The following is a 23,993-nucleotide window of genomic DNA, read 5'->3' as shown; positions in this document are numbered from 1 at the left end:
TATTTGATCACGGATGCTATTGGTATGTACTTCTATAAAGAAATGTTGGCTTATTATCATACATAATTTCCTATGATGAAACTACAAATTTGAAAGCAAGAAGGAGCCACATGTTACCATTACATATTGGTCAAATCTCGGAAACCAGATTGTTAGAAGACATTTTGAGACTTTTTTCAGTGGAAAAACATGTATTTACTCTGCATATTTTGATAAGCAAGACTATCAGTAATCCCAGTTTGTCCTTGACCAATATGCAGATGATTGGCTCTGATGGCCCTATTGGGACATGTCGTATTCATATAGTCCATAATTGTTTCCTAAAATCAGTTCAGACATTTGGAGAAGATACAAGAACGTTAGTGATTTGTGTTTATCATTACTTTGATGGATAACCTCGTTGAGAAGAATACGAAACTATTCATCAGGAGCTGGATTTACCGTTGCACAAGTTCCTGAAACACACCACAACCGTTCACTGTTCCGTCACACATAGCTGCATGTGAAAGATTACTGAAACAGTGGATTGGTGTGCGAAGATACTTCTTGAAGTATATTCCATCTACAAAGAAAGTAATAGTTTGGGCAGGCAATCTCTGAGGAAAATTGCATATCTGCTAAAGAAGCCTGAGATGTTAGCTCAGCTTCACTTCACATTGTATTCTGCCAGATTATTTGAGAAATTCACACATCGTTTCCAGAGTGAAGTTCCACTGATTCGTGTTTTATATGCACAGTTATTAGGAGTCATTGGAACTAACGCAGGTAGTGTCTAAAAGTACTGATGTTACTGAAATGAAGTCATTTTCATATGATCGGACAAATAGCAGGTAGTATGAATCTGATAATTTACTGCCTTTACAACAAATTGTCATTTCAGAGCAAACAAAATATGAACTATTTAAGTTACCACAAGTGGATATTCTACATTTCTTGAAGAGTGTACAGGTACATTAAATTTCAGGTGGTAAACATTTGGTGCAAATTACAATGACTCATTTTGTTCATATTGAACGAGCTCTTACATTATTCAATCCTTAAGTAAGAAAATCACAAAATAGCTGCAGATGCATCAGTACTGTAGCAAAAGCACTGTTTGTGACTACTCTAGATGATCAACAAGTTGACGAGTAGAAATGTCTGCAGCTTGAGGATGAACCTGCTGAAAGCGAAATCACTTCAGGTGTTGATAGTTATTGGGCTTCTTTCATGGGACTGAAGAGGGAAAATGGTTCACTAAAGTTTCCTCTAGTGAGTAAAGTGATAAAAGTTGCACGCTGCATGTTTCGTGACAATGCTGGCGTTGAAAGAAGATTCTCCATATCAAGAAATTCTCTTACAGAGGAAAATGCACAGATGTCTTCTAGAACCTTAAATAGTATTCTGATGGTGAAAGATGCTTTGAAGTTTTATAAGATCATACTTCATCTCATTCCAATTTTTAAGAAAATGACTACTTTGGGCCAAAATGCATACAAGCATTATCAGCAGTTTCAGGAGGAACAGCAATTAGCTCAGGAATGAAGTGCAACGGTTAGGAAAAGGGAGATGAAGTTATGGAAAGCAGAAGAAGAGAGATTGGAAAATGCTAGAACAAGGTGTCTATCGGTCACGATAGTCAGAATGTCACGAAATCAGAAAACTGTCATGAAAGTCACGAAATTTAGCTTTTGGGTCACGATTTTTTAAACTGTGCACATGTAAGTACAGATTGGAAAATTTTGTTCTATAAAGCATCAAAATTCAACACAAAAATGTCTATGGTCGGCTTTAGACGCTACCAAATCGCAAGCAAAGTACATTTGTATCGCATGTATGAAATTTCGGCCTAATTCGCACCCAAATTCGCTCTTGAAAATGTTACGAAATTTGATAATTTGATAAAGAAAAGGTCACGAAAAAGTCAAGAAATTTCATTGTGGAATTTTAGTAGACACCCTGTAGAAGTGCTAAGAAGAACGTAGAAGAAATGGAAGACAAGCTTAATAAAAGGAAGAGAAAGCACAGTGATACAGCAGAATCTGTAAATTCTCTGTTTGGTGAAGCCACAGATCGACTTGGAAAGGCTCTTAACAAGGGAGACTTGAAGTAGGTACAAATAGCTTAAGGGATGTTGAAAGGTTATTGTCTTTGAAAGAAAAGGAATGCAAAGAGCGCAAGGACATTCAGGCTCTTCAAAAAAGTTTTGAAAAGAAGAGGAATGCTCTCATGACCTCATTCTTTAATGCATAATCGAAAAACAAGTGAAATTTGTCCAAGTGAAAATGCTTTATCTACTAAATAGCCAATCCATCCATGGAAATAAAAGTTTCGTTCGAGTGTAGCTTGTGCAACTGAGTTGTCATTCAGCTTTTTTTACAGATAGGTTCAAAAATTAGAAACACCTTTAATTATTTGTCAAAAATGGGAAGATATTGAAATGCATTTCTTTTATGTCTCGGTAGGGGTAAATCACTAAAACATTCAGAACATTGTTAAATTTTCTAATCTCTTAGTAAGTGAGAATATATTTGTGAAATATATTAGCGGAGACTGGTTAGTCTACAAAGCTTTTACATGGTTTAGTCTACAAAATACCTCTTCTCAATGTTAATAGGCGCTCCGGTCCATGCATATAGCCCTGTTACTGGAAAGGATGGTAAACTCAAATTCAAATCAAAATAGGTTGAGAAAGTGCTCCATGGATGAGTTTGAAATTTAACAAATTACTAAAAGATAGTTTGAGGACAAGTAATTTTTCTTTAATTATTGTAATGTGCGTCGTCTTACGCATGTTTAGCATTTATTATTATTATTTCATTCTTCGTCAGATTATAATGTAGTAGTATTACATTGTGAAAAGTGTTGTTACAGAAATAAATTGATATACCGTGTGTTCAGTTGTTATGCTTATGTCGTGTCTAATTCGACGTATTGCTTCTTATGCGCTAAAACTGATCAAAACTGTTAACGTATGTCTCATTGTATCACATACCATTGCAAGCATGTTCAAATTGGAGAGTAATATGGCACGTTAATTTGTACCACACAGCAAGTTACTTCGTAACTTTTATAAGAACAATTGACATTTATTGGCGTTACATGATTTTTAAACCGAAACTTAACTATAATATATTTGTAAATTTAGTTCTGTGTTGAAAGAAATAATAGTAATAATGGTTAATAGTTGCAATCTTAATTACTAAATTTTCTTTTAGCTATAGCATTTCATATACATGCTCTAGCTATAGCAAATCATATATGTGTACATAAAAGTGTGTGCCTTTTGAAATTACATGGGCTATTTCATAAATAATGCAAACTATTCTTTTGTTTATTTATCTGTGTAATTCTTTATTGTATCTCTTTACAAGCCTTCAGTGTAGTCACCCTGCTTCTCAATGACCGAATCCAACCTCCGGGAAATTTCAGTATTTCGTCCAAGATGCCATTTTGGTTGAGCTGTCGAATGGCACTAAAAACGTCGGAAAAAAAAAAAACCCTCTTCTAGAGATGGAAAACGACGTCCTCCATAGATAGTTTCAACTTTGGAAATAGATCGAAGTCTAACTCACTCACTCTATAGCCTATGGAACCCGGAGGTTTAATGCCACGTTCACAAAAGCTCTATATTGACTTCCATCCTTAGCCAATTGGATCCAGTTTCTACTTTGTATTCCTATTTCTGCGAGATCCATCTTAACGTTGTCCTCCCATCTGCGCCTAGGTCTTTCTAATGGTCGTTTTCCGGCTGGTCTTCCAGTCAAGACTTTGAAAGCTTTTCTACTTTCTTCCATCCTAGCTACGTTACCTGCCCACCTAAGCCTTCTAGACTTAATGACCCTAACAATCTTGGATAAACCGTATAAATTATGTAGTTCCTCGTTATGAAGTTTCCGCCATTCCCCATTCCATTTTCTCTTGGGTCCGAATATTCGTCTCAGGATCTTGTTCTCAAATACTTCCAATCTATGTTTTTCCTTCCGAGTAAGTGACCATGTTGTGCAACCATACAGAAAAACAGGCATGATCAGCGTTTTATATATTTTAAAATTCCTCCTTGAAATTCCTCGACAGAATTCGCGACGACACGAGATTTTGAACTGAATAATAATACGAATTCCCTGCTTTTAGTCGACATTTAATTTCTTCGTGAATATGGTTTTCTTCTGTTAATATTGATTCTAGATATTTAAAAGTATCCACTTTATCAAAAGTATTATTCGATATTTTAACGCATCCATAATTTGCCGTATTACAGTCCCGACGGACTTCCATGTATTTAATTTTCCCTGCATTTACTTCTAAACCCATGTCTCTGCAAGCGTTTAATAAGATCTCTGCATTTCTTTCTATTTTCTCCTATCATCCCCTATTAAATTTACATCATCAGCATATGCCATAACCTGGTGAACCCCATTCAACTCTAGGCCCTGGTTGCTATCTTTGATTTTCCTTATAGTGTATTCCAGAACAAAGTTGAATAATGATGGCGATAACGCATCTCCTTGTTCCAGGCCATTCTCGAGGTGAAAGCCCGTGAACAAAAATTTTCCTACCCGGACTTTACTTTGGGATTCATTTAAACATATCTTAATTAATTAATCAGCTTTCTCGGTATTCCAAATTCTGTAAGAATGTTGTACAATTTTCTCTCCTAACCGAGTCATAAGCCTTTCTGAAATCAATAAATATTTGATGTACCGGGGTATTGTATTCCCAATTCTTTTCGAGTATTTGTCGAATGGTAAATATTTGGCCGATAGTTTATTGATTTAGTCTAAATCCGCACTGATAATTTCATCTGCGTATGGGATGAATCTTGCTAATAGAATGTTCGAGAGGATTTTATAGAACGTTGACAGAAGAGAAATGTCTCGATAATTATTACAGCCTTTCTTGTAAATTGGAACAATGATTGATTCTTTCCACTCTTGTGGCAATTTTTCCTTGTTCCAGATAATGAGTTTGTGTATCTTGTTTCACAATTTTTCTCCTCCAGCTAAAATTAAGTCAGCCGGAATTTCGTCTACATCCGGAGATTTGTGTTTCTTTAATTTCTTTTTAGCGATTTCTACTTTTATTTGGTTGGGTTCTGGGATATACGGTTCTGTGGTGTGTATTTCCCTTTCTCCACGCACATTAGTTTTTAGCTGCGTGTTAAGCAATTCGTCAAAGAAATCTTTCCATCTATTTAAGATACTATCTGCGTTGGTGAGAACTGTTCCGTCACCTTTCTTAAATTCGTTGATCCCCTTGTACATGTCCCGAATGTTTTTATTTTTACTATTATCTTCAAGTTCCTTAATTTTAGCTTTCAAAAAATCGCGTTTCTTTGTTCTAAAAGTTTTGGAAGTTTCCCACCTGATGTCTACGAAACTTTGTGTAGTTATTTCATTCGGATTTTGTAGCCAACGTAATTTTTCCTGATTTCTCTTCTCCGCTGGTTGACTGCATTCCTTGTCGAACCATGGTTTTTTCCTACGTATTTCCGCGTGTCCTAATAGATTAAATCTACTGGACTCAATGTCCGATATTAGGGAGCATGAGATAACACTTCCCTACCATATTCCCATAGCTTTTCACTTACGACATGGAGCTTTTCATTTGTTAAACTTTGATTTCAACTAAGGATGGCCAGACGGATCCGGATCTGAAATTTCGAATCTTGTATCCGGATTCGAAAATTCAGATCTTGAATCCAGATCCGAAATTTCTAAGTTCGGATTCGGACTCCTGTTTTGAATATTTTAGGCTTAGATTCAGACCCAGAACTAAAATATCCATGTCAGCCCCAGAAAGCAGAAAGGTGCTAAGCACCATTTTCCTTGATTTCCAAGTGTATATCCTGACTACCCATTTCATGTTAAATGTTGTGCAGAAAGGAGACAGTATGAAAGGCCTGCAGTGAAAACTGAATTCTAGAAGAAAGAAAGAATCGGAATTAGTGTTTCGTTCGTTTTTATGCTCTCCTGAGAAATTTGCATTTTGGCGCTTAGCACCTTTCTTTTTTCTGGGGGCGATATGTATAAAATAAACCGTTGCAGATCTTTCCATTTGCTTAAAAACAATATTTATTAGATCGCGTTGTCCTGTGTTCGTTATTTATGGTAATTATCCGTTGTTTCTGTTGTATGTTTTCTCTTAACTGACAATAAACTTCATGAAATGTACACCACTGGAGAGAAGTTCCTTAAAATCTCCTCTAAAGACACTGAGGAAGAATAGTACGTCGCTTTTTAAAAACATTTATGCCTATATAAGTAACGAACTGGGAACATCCTACAATCCACTCAAGAAAGTACTAATTAAAATCATTAAAGAAAAAAGTATTCTTGAACGTGGGTTAGTGAGAAAATAATATCACGTTTATTTTGTTACTGAGTAGGTTCTAAATTAAAATTTGAAAGTTGTATTAAATTCCATCATTTCGTGGATGTCTCGTCTCGTTTCGAGTGCAATACTATTCGTTGACATTTTTTACATTTTTTATGTATTAAATTACATAAGAGTTTTCGGGAACCTTGAGTAATCATTACATAAAGAGTTTTCTGGAAGTTAAACAATTTTCGTCGTTATTTCTATTTTTTTTATTACTAGCAAAATAAATAAATCGTTTCTTTTTATACAAAAAGTTGTTCGAAAATGACAAAAACTGTTTTCTTACGAGACGGTTTGGTTTATGAAAAAAAAGTGTCATATGTATAACACGTTTCAAGAAACACACGTTCCTTTAACACAAATTGTTACATCTACCTCTAAAGTATTAATTTCTTTAAAAATGTTAAAATTGTGAGAAATGTTACATACGCCCTTTTAACAGAAAGCGATTCAAATATTATAAGCGGTACTTTACATGATACATGTAGACGCAGATCAGTCAGTTGATTGCTTAAAATTTACGGCAAAGATTACATCTCTAAGACACTGATGGTCTTAGAACAAAATCCATGGCTTTCTCATAAAATCTTAAATCTCTCTCTATATAAAAAGGCAAAGTCCTGAGTGACTGAATGCGTGAGTGACTGATCACCGTACAGGCCAAACCGCTTAAGCTAGAAGCTTGAAATTTGGACAGTATATAGGATTTGTAACGTAGGGTACCACTAAGCTAGGATTTTGGGAAATTCGATGGGGGCAGAGGGGAAATGGGGTGAAAAATATTTCACTTGACGTTAGATACTTCAAATTTGGTATTTGGGTTTCTCATTGAAAATAATTTGATAATTGTTTAAGTGTTTTTTGATATTTAAATTAGAAGGGGCAGGAAAGAGAAAGAAAGTAAAAAAGGGGTGGGAATTGCAATTATTGCAATTAGTATAATAATATCCCGATATTTCAGAAACTTAAAGCGTTAGAAACATGGAATTTCGCATTTGGACTCCTCACTTAAAATAATTAGATACGTATTTCAGCGATTTTTGACAGACGGCCCAGAAGGGAAGAAAAAGGGCGGGAAGAAAATTAGGTGGGGATTACAATTATTGTATTAATATGTTCATTCCTTTAAGGTTAGAGACTTGAAATTTGGTATTTGGATTTCTCATTGAAAATAATTTGATACGTGTTTAAGCATTTTTTGTTGTTTTAGTAAAAAGGAAAAGAAAAGAGGTGAAAAGGGAAAAGGGTGGGGATTGTAATTATTATAATAACATGTCGATATCTTGGTACCTCTGAAGTTTAGAAGTATGGAATTTGGTGTTTGGACCTTTCATTTGAAATAATTAGATGCGTAGTTAAGCGTTTTTTGATGTATGTCCTAGAAGGGAAGAAAACATTTTCATATCTCGGAATCGTGGAATGTTAGAAAAATGAAACTTGTTATTTGAACAAAACTTCGTTATGCTTGCAAGCGTACGATGTGCGAGGCCGGAAGCCGAGCAAATGTATGGGCTGAGGAAGAAGCTCCCACGTAGTCGCACTGAAATTCGGTATATCTCGGGATACCGGAATGTTACTACATACAATTTGATATTTGAACTGAGATTCGGTATGGTTGTAGGTTTACGAGTTACGAAGCCGTAGGCCGATCAAATGAGATACCAGAGGGTCTGAGAGCAAATCCCCCAAACATTTATTTTTAAATCTAGTATGATTATAGGCTTTTGTGGTGCGAGGCCGTAGGCAGAGCAGTAACGGGGGTCTTTTGGCGAAGCTCCAAACTAGCCACAGACTAGTAAATATATAAATGTATTTGCGTAATGACTGGAAATTGCATGTATACCTGTGGACAAAATTGCATAAACACCCACGAGAAATGACAACCCTTTAAAATAAAAATTTTAAAAAGTCAACAAAATGTACTCTTAAATGAGTTGTATATTATGTTTACGTAGAGGCGGATCCAGGGCGGACTTCCGGACAATGGCGGTGCTACAAGGGGGCGAGGAGGGGCAACCCCTCCCCAATAATTTTTCTCGTCCCTCCTTCGCCTCATTTTTCTATGTACAACCGGTGAATAATGATAATAATATGTACAAACGATAATAATAATATTCAAAGCAAAATAAGTGTGGCTGCCTGGCCACCCCAAAATTTTTCTTGACACCCCTCTTGCCCCCCTACTATTACAAGCCTAGCGCCACTACTGCTCCTGGAGGGGGTTGATGGACTCTTACGGGGGCGGTTGGGGATGTTACCAGTGAAAAATTACTTAGATGATCTGAAATTGCCACAAATTACTACTAAAGTACCCTGTAATGGTGCCGCTGGGTAGGGGCGAACGACCCTTCGCCCTCCCCCTGGATCTGCCTATGTGTTTGCGTGAATGATAAAGCTCCTTATACAACCTATTCAAACTTAATAGTGGTGGATTACTAATTATAAAGATACTGTTACTGCGCGAGGCTGCATATGGTATTTTGTATACATATACAGCTACATTAATACATTAATTTTGATACATTGATTGACATTTAGAATTTTATCTCTACTACAATTCTTAATATTAACTGGGGTGGTACGGTCACAAAGAAACGTATTTTTAAATCAAGAAAGAAAAAGAAGCTCATCAAGAGCAAGAAATGAAAGTTGCTCCTTCGTTTGATTTGATCTATATTTTATGGGCTGCTCTGTTAGCTACAGCCTAGCCCATCACGACTAGGAAATTACGTCATTCAGTGACCACAATAAGTCAGAAAGGATTAAGAAAGGAAGCAGGCTGGGCCAAATGAAGTAGCCTGGGCTTGCGACTAAAGTTTCATCCCAGCATTCCACTAGTGAGTGAGTAGTACTGGCGACACCCTATCGAAGTTTGAACCTTGACCCCGACCTTTATGACGTCATAGGTCAAAGGTCAATGACCTTGGCACGGGGTCAATGACCTAAGGGTACATAGAACCACCCCCTCTAGATTTTGGCAGGGGTACCTTGGCCCACCCAATAAATTTTGACACGAGTACCTAGGACCATCCCCCTTAAATTTTGGAAATTGCCAAATCTAAAAATTTGGTATGGTAGCCTAAGACCATAGTATGTACCTCTATTAGTATTGACAGTCCATCTCGTCCTCTTTCATGGTAAACAATTGCCAAAAAGTCAAATTTCGGGGGGTTTTTGACCTAATTTATCCCCTTTGCTGAGGTATTATTACCTTATATAACTATATGGGAGTATACAGGGGTACATTTCGTTTCATAAGACATGGGTATATTGGTGCACTCCTTTAAAATTTTCGGAGGGGTACCTTGGCCCACCTCTTAAATTTTGGAAATTGTCAAATTTAAACATTTGGTATCATAGTATAGGATCCTAATATGTATTATGATAAATTTGGATGGTCCACCTCGTTCCCTTTAGGGGTACAAAAAAGGTAAGCAATACGTTGTACCACGTGTTTGGTTTTTGGACCATTTTATTCCCTTGGATGAGGCCCTATTACCTTATATGGTTATATGGTCATGTATTGGGGTCTATTACCTATCATAAGACATGGGTATATTGATGCACCCCTTTAAAATTTTGGGAGGGGTACCTTGGCCCACCCCTTCAATTTTGGAAATTGCTCAATTTAAACATTTGGTATCATAGTATAGGACCTCAATATGTATCATGATAAATTTGGATGGTCCATCTCGTTCCCTTTCATGGGTACAAATTGCCAAATTTTAGTACAACCACGTGTTTGGTTTTTGGTCCATTTTATCCCCTTATCCTATTACCTTATATGGTTATATGGTCATGTATAGGTGTTCATTCCCTATCATAAGACATGGGTATATTGGTGCACTCCTTTCAATTTTTGGAAGGGGTACCTTGGCCCACCGCTTAAATTTTGGAAATTTTTCGATTTAAGCATTTGGTATTATAGTACAGGACCTCAATATGTATCATGATAAATTTGGATGGTCCACCTCGTTCCCTTTCATGGGTAAAAGATTGTCGAAAATTAGTATTACGTGTTTGGTTTTGACCTAAGTTATCCCCTTTGATGAGATCCTATTATCTTATATGATTATATAAGGGTCAATGATCTTACATAAGACATAGGTATATTAGTGCACCCTTCTTAAAATTTGAGAGGGGCCTACCACTTAAATTTTGGAAATTGTTTAATATAAGCATTTGGTATTATAATATAAAACATCAATATGTATCACTATAAATTTGGGTGATCCATCACGTTCCCTTTCATGGGTAAAGAACTACGAAAAATCAAATTTCGGAGGTTATTGACTCCATTTGATGAGGTCTTATTACCATATATGATTATATGGGTATGTATAGGGGTTTATGCTATTTTTTAAGATATAGATACATTGGCGCATCCGTTGAAAAATTTGTAGTAGTACATTAGCCCTCACCTTAAATTTTGGGAATTGCCAAATGTAAACATTTAATATATTACTATAGGACCCTAATACGTATTAGTATAAATTTGAATGGTCCATTTTTGTTCCTTTTTATGGATAAAAAGTGTTAAAAATTCAAATTTCGGAGGTTATTGACCCCCCTTTGATGCGGTTTTATTAGCTTATATGAATATATGAATGTGTTCAGGGGTTTATTTTCTTTTATAAGGCATGAACACATCGATGCTTCCATTTTAAAATTTGGCAGAAGTACATTGGCTCACCCTTAAAGTTAGGATATTACCCAATTTGGTATAATATTATAAGTTCTTATAAATTTCGTTTCCTTTCATGGGTAAAAAATTGTCAAAAATGTAAATGAGCCCTTTGATAAGGATGAATGTGTACAGAGGTTTATTACCTTTATATTTTTATGTTCCCTTTTAAATTTGGGAATTATCAAATAACAAGTTGGCGTCCCTCTTATGGACAAATATTCAAATTTTAAAGGTAATTGACCTCTTTTTATCTTTCTTGATACGGCTTTATTATTGAATGAGTACAGGACTTATTACTTTTTCATAAGACACAGGTGTATTTGTATACCAATCTTAAATTTTGGGAGGGGTACATTTCTTATTGTCATATCAATAATTGGTAATTGTTCTTAAAATTGGATGGTGTCTCGTTCATTGGGTAAATCATTGTCAAATATGAGTATGATCACGTGATCTGTTATTGACCTATGATGGGATTAGCAGTCCACAACATTGGTACAATCCGCGGCAAAAAACCTGCAACATGAGCATATAAGTTTATTGTGAAATGAAGAAGTCTTTTGCTCCAAAATAAGTGTGCACGGGAGAAAACCGAAGTTTATCCTGGCGTGATTCGTTCCACTTAGATGTTATGCTCATTCCCTGTGCTGTTAGGCGTAGTTTCACAATAAACTTACATCCTCATGTTGCAGGTTTTTTGCCGCGGATTGTACATTGAAACTTTGTAGGATAATTTGAGAATTGTCAAAATGAAATTACGTCATTGGTTTTGATTATTCCCGGCAAATATAAACGTAAGCAATACGATGTTCTACGTGATTGACCTTGATGAGGTAGTGTACAGGGATTCATTTCCTTTGTTGTGGTACTTCTTAAGTTTGAGTACACACTTCTAGAAAACAGTTGGTTCTACTAAGGTAAACAGTTGACGGACATTATTGACCTTATTGAACATATAATGATATGATTAATTCTAAGACTTAGGTATATCGAGAGAAGTATTCTGTAAATTTGGGAATCGTGATAAACAGAATTTTAGCATGAGGCGTGAAATTTGAAACAATACTTTGAATTTTAGTCACAGCTCATAGTCTAAGATCATTGGTGGTGGTTGATTTGACCTTGAGCTTTAGAAATCTGATAGCTAACCTTATTGAATCGTATGACTCATAGTCTAAGACAATACATGCGACAACACTAAAATTTAGTCACAAGGTGATGTAATCTGACAGGTGATGTAATCTGATGTTTGGCAAAGTTATTATTGATGCAATTTGATTGGTTGATTACTATCTTTCATGCAATTTGATTGGCTGATCACTATCTTCAGTGCAATCTGATTGGTTGATGATTATCAAATCTTTGCTGCATTCAGTTTTAAGTTTTGTTTAACATTTAAAAATCTCGGTTTCGTTCAGCATGTTACACTCACTGATATGATCAAAACCTTTATTTGTTAATCGAATAGTTAAAAACCGGATACAGTTTGACGGTTAACCGTGAAACGTAAAATTTTTAGTTTGAATTTTTTTAAACATTTTATGGAATTTTTTTTCGTTTCAGAATTTTTTGTTTGAAATTTTTGTTAATTTTTTTCAAAATTTTGTTTGAATGTTTTTTGTTTAAAATTTTTTGTTGAAATTTTTTCGTTTTTCCAAATTTTTTGTTTAAATTTTCTTTGAAATTTTTGTTTCAAAATTTTTGTTTGAAAATTTTTTGTTTGAAATTTTGGTTTGGAAAATTTTGGTTTCAAAATTTTAAGTTTGTACACTCATTGATAAAGAACCGTTTCGTAACTGTATAGACCAAAAACCTCTGGCAACATTGTTTATCATGATGCAATAGTACACGTCAGAACATGGTAATGCAACGTCATCAGTTTTGCATCATCGTTCGAGATAGTATTCATGATAACGTCATCATGGGTACTTGTCTGCAGTTTCTAAACTCACGTGATGTGATAAAATCATTTACCGATTTACAACGAATGTACCTTATAGAATCTTAGCTAGCCAAATGATCCCTACAAAGTTTGGGTTAAGAATCGTAGTTAAGCTTGAAAACGATAAGAATATAATTTTACCAGCAAGATATTTACCCATGGAAGCTTCAAAACAAGAAGAACGATTACGTTTCTTAAACACTGGATGTTATATTTATGCTATAAAAGACTTTTTGGACGGAATCGTCAATTTGAATCTAGTACACAGCCGGATCTGTAAACTTGGTTTCGTCAGCAATAGTGATGAAATCATGAATTCAAACGTCAGCACATTCCTTTCCAATGACGTTAGCAAAAACTCTATGAAATCAGCAAATACCCTGTCAGCCCATGAAATCATTCGTTTCAGAAAGAAAGATGTGAACTTCTAACGATAAAGAATTTATCTTCGCAAGCTATTACCCAATAAATATATTTCAAACAAAAGATGTCATGGTTGGTATCTGTGCTACAACATTTGAACCTGTTATTCGATTGGGCAAAGCAAAACAATTTGGTGTACAACTGACCTCTGAAAAATGGAAAATATTATGTTCACGAATCGACCAAAGAAATGATTATTTTCATGATGAGCTAAGTGTGACCATAGTCAAATCATTATGCTCAAAACATGAGGTGGTGCTACGTACAGTCCTTGAGAAGAAGATGGTGCTGTTACGTAAAAAGAGTACATTGCACGAAGCCCGCAACATGATGTATCTAACGCACACTGAATAGAACATTTCATCAATGTATTCCAGCGTGTTAAACATGCAGTGGAAGTGTGCAACAAAACAAGTATATGCTTGAAAAAGTACTATTTTGAGAAATGTGTCATGCATATTGTACAACATGTATCTAGATGCTGTGATGGTTGTCGACATCGTTCGTGGGTGCATACCTGTATTGATAAACAGTTTATTTGTGATCAAATGGACATTGAGTTTCCACCAATTGACATTGCAATAGACTTCAATTGGAATTAAAAATATACGCTAAAGACAAACTAGTGAAAGAAGTTCAAAATACATTGTATTGACAATATCCAGATCCTATATCTGGTATGGATGTATGTGATTAACCAGTGCAGTGTAATAAAATGATCCACTTCAATGAATTGTTTTTTTTTCATTTCAAGTACAACTCTATGTTCTGACGTGTACTATTGCACCATGATAAACAATGTTGCCAGAGGTTCTTGTTCTAAACAGTTCCGGTTCTTTACTAATGAGTGCACAAACTTAAAAATTTGAAACCAAAATTTTCCAAAGAAAAATTTCGAAACAAAAATGTTCAAACAAAAATTTTTAAACAAAAAGAATTCGAACAAAATTTTTTAAACTAAAATTTAAAAAAAAATTCAGTTTTGAAACAAAAAAATTTTAAAACAAAAAATTTTCAAACGAAAAAATTTCAAACAAAATTTTGAAACAAAAATTTCAATCAAAAATGTTTAAAAAAATTTACAAAGAAATTTCAAACAAAAATTTTGAAACCAAAAATTGTGAAACAAAAAATTTACAAACAAAAATTTCAAACAAAAAATTTTCATACAAAAAGTTTCAAACCAAAAAAATTTCAAACCAAAAATTTCAACTAAAATAATTTCACGCTTCACGGTTAACCGTCAAACATAATCCGGTTTTAACTATTCGATTAACAAATAAACGGTTTTGATCATATTTATCAGTGAGTACAAAAGTTTGAACAAAAGTATTCAAACCATGATTTTTAAATGTTAAACAAAACTTAGAAATGAATGCAGCAAAGATTTGAAAATCATCAGCCAATCAGATTGCACGAAAGATAGTGATCAACCCATCAGATTGCATGAAAGATAGTGATCAGCTAATCAAATTGCATCAACAATAACTTTGCCAGTGTCAGATTACATCACCTTGCGATTAAATTTCAAAGTTTTGTAGCATGTATTGCCTTTCGTCTATAAGTCGTAAGATTCAATAAGGTACCTATCAGATTTCTGAAAACTTAAGGTTAATTCAGCCACTACCAATGATCTTAGACTATGAGCTGTGACGAAAATTCAAAGTATTGTTTCAAATTTCGCGCCTCATACTAAAAGTTTGTTATCACAATTCCCAAATTTAAAGAATACTTCTCTCGATGTACCTAAGTCTTAGAATTAATCATATAATTACATGTTGTAGTTAGGTCTCAATTAGGTCAATTGTTTATCTTAGCAGAACGAACTGTTGTCTAGAAACGTGAAAAGGAAATGAATCCCTGTACACTACCTCATCAAGGTCAATCACATGGTACATCGTGTTGCTTACGTTTATATTTGGTGGGAATAATCAAAACCAATGACGTAATTTCATTTTGACAATTCTCAAATTATCTTACAAAGTTTAAATGTACCAATGTCTTGGACACCTAATCCCATCATAGGTCAATAACAGATCAAGTGACCATACTCATATTTGACAATGATTTACCCAAAGAAAGAGATACCACCCAATTCTAAGAACAATTACTAATTATTAATTTGACAATAAGAAATGTACCCCTCCCAAAATTTAAGATTTGTACATAAATACACCTGTGTCTTATGGAAAAGTAATAAATCCTGTACTCATTCAATTATATAGCCGTATCAAAAAAATAAAATAGGTCAATAAACTTTAAAATTTGAATATTTGGCCATAAGAGGAACACCAACATTTACAATGGGTCCTAGGAAACGTTTACCGAATTTTATTTCATAATTCCCAAATTTAAAAGGGAACATAAACAGATAAAGGTAATAAACCTCTGTACATACCCATATAACGTACTAAATCCTTATCAAAGGGGTCAATAACCTCCGAAATTTGATTTTTGGTAGTTCTTTACCCATGAAAGCGAACGATGTGGACCATTCAAATTTATAGTGGTAAATATTGAAGACCTGTACTATGATACCAAATGCTTATATTAAATAACTAGCAGCGTTCACCCCGCTTCGCTGCGGTCACCCCGGAACGCAATAAACTTTGTTACTTAGATAATTTTTACTTTTTCGCTTTCAAGTGATATGATAAAAACCATAGAAGATTGCAGTAAATGTTAACATTATATCGCCTGTCATTTATGTTAACCCGCCCCGCTTCGCTGCGGTCACCCCGGAACGCAATAAACTTTGTTACTTAGATAATTTTTACTTTTTCGCTTTCAAGTGATATGATAAAAACCATAGTAGATTGCACTAATGTTAACATTATATCGCCTGTCATTTATGTTAACCCGCCGAGTGACACGGTCATGCGGGTTGCATATAAATACGTTTATTTTTACCTATGATGAACTAACAAAGGATTTGTACGTTATGGACACTTGAATGGTCAATTATCTCAAGACACTGGTAATTAAAAATTAAAGTGATATGATAAAAACCATCTAGGGTCCAAATCCTAATAACCCCCCAAAAATGAAAGAAATTGGTTCAGCCGTATTAGCGTGATGAGGGAACAAAGGATTTGTACGTTCTCTTTTATATATAAGATTTCTAAAACTGAGTGAATGAGCCAAGATACCCCTCCCAAATTTTAAAGGGTGCATCAATGTACCCATGTCTTATGATAGGAAATGAACCTATATACATGATCATATAACCATCTAAGGTAATAAGACAGCATCAAATGGGATAAATTAGGCCAAAAACCAAACACATGGTACAACATATTGCTTATGTTTATAGTTTGGCAATTTTTTTACCCATGAAAGGGAACAAGGTGGACCACCCAAATTTATCATGATACATGTTGAGGTCATGCACTATAATACCGAATGCTTAAATTGGAAAATTTCTAAAATTTAAAAGATTGGCCATGGTACCCCTCCCAAAAATTTAAAGGGGTGCATCAATGTACCTAAGGTTTATGATAGGGAATGGACCCCTATACATGACCATATGACCATATAAGGTAATAGGACATCATCCAAGGGAATAAATTAGGTCAAAAACCAAACACGTGGTACAACGTATTGCTTACGTTTATATTTTGGCAATTTTGTACCCCTAAAAGGGAACGAGGTAGACCACCCAAATTTATAGTGATCTATATTAGGGTCCTATACTATTATACCAAATGTATAAAATGGGCGATTTCCAAAATTTAAGGGGGTGGGCCAAGGTACTCCTCCCAAATTTTTAAAGGGGTGCACAAATGTACCTATGTCTTACGATAGGAAATGGACACCTGTATACGCCCATATAACTATATAAGGTAATAACACCTTTTTTTTATTTCATTTTAGATTTGAAAATAAAGAAGAAAAAACCTCCGAAATTTGAATTTTTGACAATTTTTTACCCATGAAAGGGAACGACATAGACCGCCAATACTAATAGAGGTACATACTATGGTCCTAGGCTACCATACCAAATTTGTAGATTTGGCAATTTCCAAAATTTAAGGGGGTGGTCCTAGGTACTACTGCCAAAATTTAGGGGGTGGGCGAAGGTACCGCTGCCAAAATCTAGAGGGGGTGGTCCTATGTACCCCTAGGCCATTGACCTCAGGCCAAGGTCATTGACTTTTGACCTATGACGTCACAAAGATCGGGGTCAAAGTCCAAAGTTCGATAAGGTGTCGCGAGTACTAGTTAGTGTTACAGGAAACAAAGGACAGACTTCAAGCAAGACGACCGCTTTAAAAAAAGGATTTACTACCTTCTCGATCGAGTGTTTCCACTAGAATCGAATATGACAGTGAGATTGCTCTCACCAAAGTCGACAGTGTTAGTCAATCAAATTTGGAGTAACTGTGACATATTAAGGCACGAAAACCGAATATCGACGGAATGAAGAGAACGCAAGGCCGTCATACGATCACATGCCACAAGTGTCTTAAGATCTTATTTTAAGCATAGGATTGAATATCACTTTGTCAATGATATCGAAAACTTTGCTGATTCGGAACACCCAAATTTTCTGACAGAATTTCGGATCCGGATCCAATATACGAAATTTCGGATCCGGATTCATGATCCGAAGTTTTGGATCCGGACCCAAGTGGATCCGGATATCCAGATCCAAAAGGATCCGGATCTGGCAATCCCTAATTTCAACTCCGCCTTAAAGTCTCTGACACACATTTAGTCAATAACCTCAATTCAATTCAAGAATACCTGACCTCTAACGTGGAATCATTGTTTCACTAGGCTTGTCCGCTTCGTTTCAGTAATCAACATGTGGGGAATCCATCAAGAACTTTTTTTCTCGTCTTTAAATCGTTTCTTAGAGTTTGGTGTACTGAGTCGGTAGAATTCCTGTGTTTTTAATCATCTCTTCAAGAGTATGTACGTCTAGTTGGACGTGTCCATTGGTTGATGATTTCGCCCATTGTAGTCTTTCAATATTGTTTATGCTTACACTACCACTACGAAAACGAGTAGCCCAACCAGAAACTGTACTACGTCCATATTATCTAGTCACAGGCTTCATATACAGTGCCGTTTATTTATGTTCGGTTTTTTGCCACGTAAGTTCAGTCTTAATGTTAAAGAGAAGAAGCGGAAAAGAGAAAAATTGTTATTTGATTTGAATTTAATGCGGGACTTTCTATTTAAAGTAGAATCAAAACGACTATATCCGTTTGAATCCAAGTTAAGTACTTCCATTAGGAATCGTATTCGAAATTATACGAACAGAAAGCACTAATGTACAGTAGAACCCAGACACAAGGAAAATATGAAAAGAGAAAAATTAAATGAAATGTAGGTGTAGAACGTCCAAATGGGTTCCGTCAAGATGGGATGCGAGGTCACCTGATAGTATAGTCGGCCTGAAAATAAAACTTAGTTGACGAAGATAGAATAATGAGACTGGTGGCTTAGAGTAATATATATATATATATCTTCCTGTTTCTCTCCTCGTTTCTTTCCACATCGCGGCGAAGGAGGTGGAGTTGAAATAAATGTATTATTATTATTATTATTATTATTATTATTACACCTGTAAAACATGCTGAACAATTCTCCATCTGCTTCGCTTTTGCAAATAACGCTGATCAAACATCGCTTTTAACTTGGAAGTTCACAGCCGCGTCTCGAAACATCCTTCAGACATCCGGATAGGTTTAAAGGACTATCTACTATTGATAAGGCATCTCCGTCCTGGTCAAGTTTTTGTAATGCGATAGACCATTTGGTGGAGGTGATGGTGTTATTATCATTTCAGGTGACAGTAATATCTTAGTCTGCCGTCTCTCTATGAAGATTAATGTAATTTTGTTTTCTAGTATACCGGGTGTGGTATTTAAAACTGTTTTAGGAAATATCTGGAAAACTTCAAATCGGATTTGAAAAAAGTAGTTCGTTTAAAGGGGACATCCAATGATACCACACTCGACCTTCTGGCTCCACCCCCCGGGACAGCAGGGGGGTCAACTTTGAAATCTTAAATAGAAAACTCCCTTTTTATTGCATATTCGAATTCTCCGTTAAAAAATACGTAACTTTTGTATTGAAAATTTTTCCTTTGCGTGATATGGCGCTGTAATCGACAAAAATTGGAACCCCCATTTTTATTTATTTTTTTATTCCAGATTCGGATTCTCCACGAAAAAATAAATAACTTTTGTATTGGTCATTCTTTTTTAAAACCCGATTTGTTGTTTTCCAGATATTTCCAGTAACAGTTTTAAATGCCTAATTTTTCAGATGTTTCTAACTCATTTTGATTTTGGACAATTACAAAGCCATCTATCACGCAACGAAAATAATGTTCAATGCAAAAGTTACGTATTTTTTTCACGGAAAATCCGAATATGCAATAAAAATTGGGGTTCCTATTCAAGATAACAAAGTTGACCACCCACCAGGAGGTGGGGGCAGAGGGTCAAGTGTGGTATCATTGTATGTCCTCCTTTGAGACGAACAACTTTTGTTACAACCTTTTTAAAATTCGATTTGTAGTTTTCCAGATATTTTCAAAAACAGTTTTAAATATCTTACCCAGTATTATGTCATATTTCTGAAGTACTTGTCAGCTACTTTCACATATAATAGTAAGGTAATTAGTGTTCAGTAAGTCTGTAGTACTTTTTCAGTCTTTTCAGATCATAACGAAATTAACCTGTCTTGCAATTAGTCGAGTTAATTCATTTTTTAATTATATCTTTTCAGAAAAGTAGTAATCCATGTTTTCTAAATACTGTGAGTTTTCGTCTAAGTGATGGATTGGCAAACGAAACTAAAGTACGCTTAACAGTATATGACGTTCGTGAAAGAGTTTCACAGACTGCTACTCAACTAGGATCAGCTCTTCTTACATTGGGCACATTCCATGAAACTGATAGAATTCGTATACCTCTTCAGTCATCAGAAGGAAGTACAGTAGGTTTTCTTACAATTACTGTGTGGAATTTAGAAGCAGAAGAAAAGTGTAGCACAGAGTCAACACCGAGCAGAAGCACGCCGGACCGTGATATTTTGGTAAGAGAATAACTTATCATTCTTCTGTTAGAAATATATTTAACAGATTCCACGTTATGTAAATTTTGCAAGGTGTGAAAATATGATCACGTGCTTCAAGATCGTAATATTTTATCGAATTTATGTGAATGAATTGGATCTAAATTGATAGATGTCTCCAGTCGTTAAATAGGTTCCTAATTGTGAATTGTCTTCTACAGGAAACTATAGATTATGTAGCAAGGCCTTCGCCATTATTGTATACTCTCGTCAGTAATGTTACTGCAACAATAGCAATGCAATTAATACTAATAAATATTGGAAAGTTTAACTTCATTATTATTGGTTAGTAAATCTCTTAGTATATGACTTAGGGTCAGTGAGAGTAATTATGAAACAGATTTCACAACTTTTCCACGTTACTCAGCTTACAGTTAACCTAGGCAGCAACTTATGGTGTCAGTAGAGTAACAATTTACTGTCAAGAAATTTCCTGTCATCTCGTAAGTTGATGAGTAAATGTTAAATTTGTACTGTCTCATAATTTACCTCCAAAAGGGTAATTATAAGACACCGGCTGGGTAATTATGAGACACCGAGTGGGTAATTATAAGACACCTGTTGTCCCCAGCTTTCTGTATGTGATATTAAGGTGTGAAAGAGTCAAATTGTGTGAGAAAGAAGTTTTCGTTATTTTGTATTTATTACATAAAGATATACAAATATTTGGCTGAGTTACAAGAAAATAACTAACGAAGAAAGTGGAAATAACTACTGATGTTATTGTAACATTTTTGTGAGTTGACTGTAATAAGCCTATAGGCTAACAGTCTATATTAGATAGTTTCAGGTTACAAAACAGGCTTATGAAACAGATTAAGTTCTAGGCTGTTCACTAAAAAGCAACTTAGACTACTTCTATTTCTTTTGTTTTAGTATATTGATATGCAGCCTAGGCTATTTTCAACGAACTAATGTAGGTCTACAATTTTGAAAGTTACTAAGAAACAAGATTATAGGATTGCCTAAACTACAGTATACAGCTTTTTTAAAACTTAACATACTAGGATACAGAGACAGATTCCAGTTATTTCTCAAATACATTAATCTAGTATGCGTTTCATAATTACCTTCTATATAAGCAAAATGAGATACAACAACAAAAAAATTTGAAAATCTGAAACGAAAGCCCAAAGGACAAATTCAATTTAATCTATAACTGCTGACCTACCAGGCTTCCACCAACACCCATTGGTTTTACAACAGTGATATTACTGCACGAGTAGATATAAAAGTTAATGATAGGATTTCAAATTTCAAAGCATTGTGAAGGATGTTACTAAATACCTGTGCTCTTAATTTGTATTTACCTACAGTGGATGGAGATCAGTAAGGGATGCCTCATAATTACCCTCGATAGGCAGTGTCTCATAATTACCCTTACTGGCCGTATAAACAAGCTGTTCCTCTTTCGTGTCCAGTATGTGGTTTCTCACGGTCAGTATAAACACATCGTTTCTATTATATATTACAAATTTTACAAGATTTTCGTGTAGAAAGGGAGCGTAAATTACGTAATGTCGGTTCTTGCAAATATCTATCACAACGTCAATTCCTGACTGTATGGGAATGCTCTTTTTTATTGATTTTGTGGTTTACGTTCGTGCTTCGCCAATAAATATTTTATCAATATAAAATTGAAGGTAGTAGTAACGTGTTAAACCTTGAGTGAATGATTATTTGTATTAGTTCTATGGTACAACACTAGCTGGAATGTATTCAAAATTCTTGAGTTTGTGTGTCTGAAAGCAGCAACAAATTTTAATACTCCATATTGTAAGACTAATAGTTGTGTTTTGGTGCAAACCGGTAACGGATGTGAATCTTAAGTGGTAATAAAAATCCTCTTAAATTTAAAAGATTTTAAGTTAAAGCTATATTTTTTAGTTCTAAACTATGATCTGCTCATGGGAAGGTCAAATTTTAAAATCTGAATCAGAACGATAATCAGTTTCTTGTATAAATTTTCTAGCTCTCATGTTGTACATATTAACTAACTAACTAACTCTATGGCCTATGGAACCCGGAGATTCAGTACCGCGTTCACAAAAGCTCTCCACTGACTTCTATCCTTAGCTAATTGGATCCAGTTTCTACTTTGTATTCCTATCTCTGCGAGATCCATCTTAATATTATCCTCCCATCTGCGCCTAGGTCTTCCTAATGGTCGTTTTCCTATGGGTCTACCAGTCAAGACTTTGAAAGCGTTTCTACTTTCTTCCATTCTAGCTACATGACCTGCCCACCTAAGCCTCCTAGACTTGACGACCCTAACAATGTTGGGTAAACCGTATAAACTATGTAGTTCCTCGTTATGAAGCTTCCGCCATTCCCCATTCTCGTTCCTCTTGGGTCCGAATATTCTTCTCAGGATCCTGTTCTCAAATACTTTAAGTCTATGTTCTTCCCTCAGAGTAAGCGACCATGTTTCGCAACCATACAGAACAACAGGCATGATTATCGTTTTATATATTTTAAGCTTCAAATTCCTCGACAGAATTCGCGACGACAAGAGATTTTGAACCGAATAGTAAAACGAATTCCCTGCTTTTAGTCGACATTTAATTTCTTCGTGAATATGATTTTCGTCTGTTAATATTGATCCTAAATATCTGAAAGTATCCACTTTATCAAAAGTATTATTTAATATTTTAACGCCTCCACAATTTGCCGTATTACGGTCCCGACGCACTTCCAGGTATTTAGTTTTCTCTGCATTTACTTCTAAACCCATGTCCCTGCAAGCGTTTAATAAGATCTCTGCATTTATTTCTACTGTTCTCCTATCATCCCCTATTAAATTTACATCATCAGCATATGCCATAACCTGGTGAATGCCGTTCAACTCTAGGCCCTGGTTGCTATCTTTGATTTTCCTTATGGCGTATTCCAGCACAAAGTTAAATAATAATGGCGACAACTCATCTCCTTGTTTCAGGCCATTTTCGACGTGGAAGCTCGTGGACAAAAATTTTCCTACCCGGACTTTACTTTGGGATTCACTTAAACATATCTTAATTAATCTAATTAGCTTTCTCGGTATTCCAAGTTCTGTAAGAACGTTGTATAATGTTTCTCTCCTAACCGAGTCGTAAGCCTTTCTAAAATCAATAAATAGTTGATGTACCGGGGTATTGTATTCCCACTTCTCTTCGAGTATTTGGCGAATGGTAAATATTTGGTCCGTAGTTGATCGATTTCGTCTAAATCCGCACTGATAATCTCCAATAATTTCATCTGCGTATGGGGTCAATCTTGCTAACAGAATATTTGAAAGGATTTTATAGGATGTTGACAGAAGAGAAATGCCTCGATAATTATTACAGTCAGTTTTGTCGCCTTTCTTGTGAATTGGAACAATGATTGACTCTTTCCACTCTTGTGGCAATTCTTCCTTGTTCCAGGTAAGGAGAATGAGTTTGTGTATCTTGTTCCACAATTTTTCGCCTCCAGCTAAAATTAACTCAGCCGGAATTTCATCTACACCCG

General features: G+C 35.2%; 1 protein-coding gene across 3 annotated transcripts in view; it reads left to right on the top strand.

Moving 5' to 3' along the window:
* LOC145662782 (inositol polyphosphate-4-phosphatase type I A) overlaps window positions 1–23,993 on the top strand; it is a 422,451-nt gene that overhangs the window by 242,880 nt on the left and 155,578 nt on the right. For all 3 annotated transcript variants that reach the window (XM_081728656.1, XM_081728655.1, XM_081728657.1), the window contains one exon: window positions 20,157–20,465. In XM_081728656.1, the coding sequence (XP_081584782.1) occupies window positions 20,157–20,465 (309 nt within the window). The remainder of the gene's footprint in view (window positions 1–20,156; window positions 20,466–23,993) is intronic.

Source organism: Thermobia domestica, chromosome 10 (genome assembly GCF_964235325.1).
Source record: "Thermobia domestica chromosome 10, izTheDome1.hap1.1, whole genome shotgun sequence".
Taxonomy (NCBI): Eukaryota; Metazoa; Arthropoda; class Insecta; order Zygentoma; family Lepismatidae; genus Thermobia; species Thermobia domestica.
The sequence above is the reverse complement of the archived record's forward strand: the minus strand, read 5'-3'. Positions and strand labels throughout refer to the sequence as shown.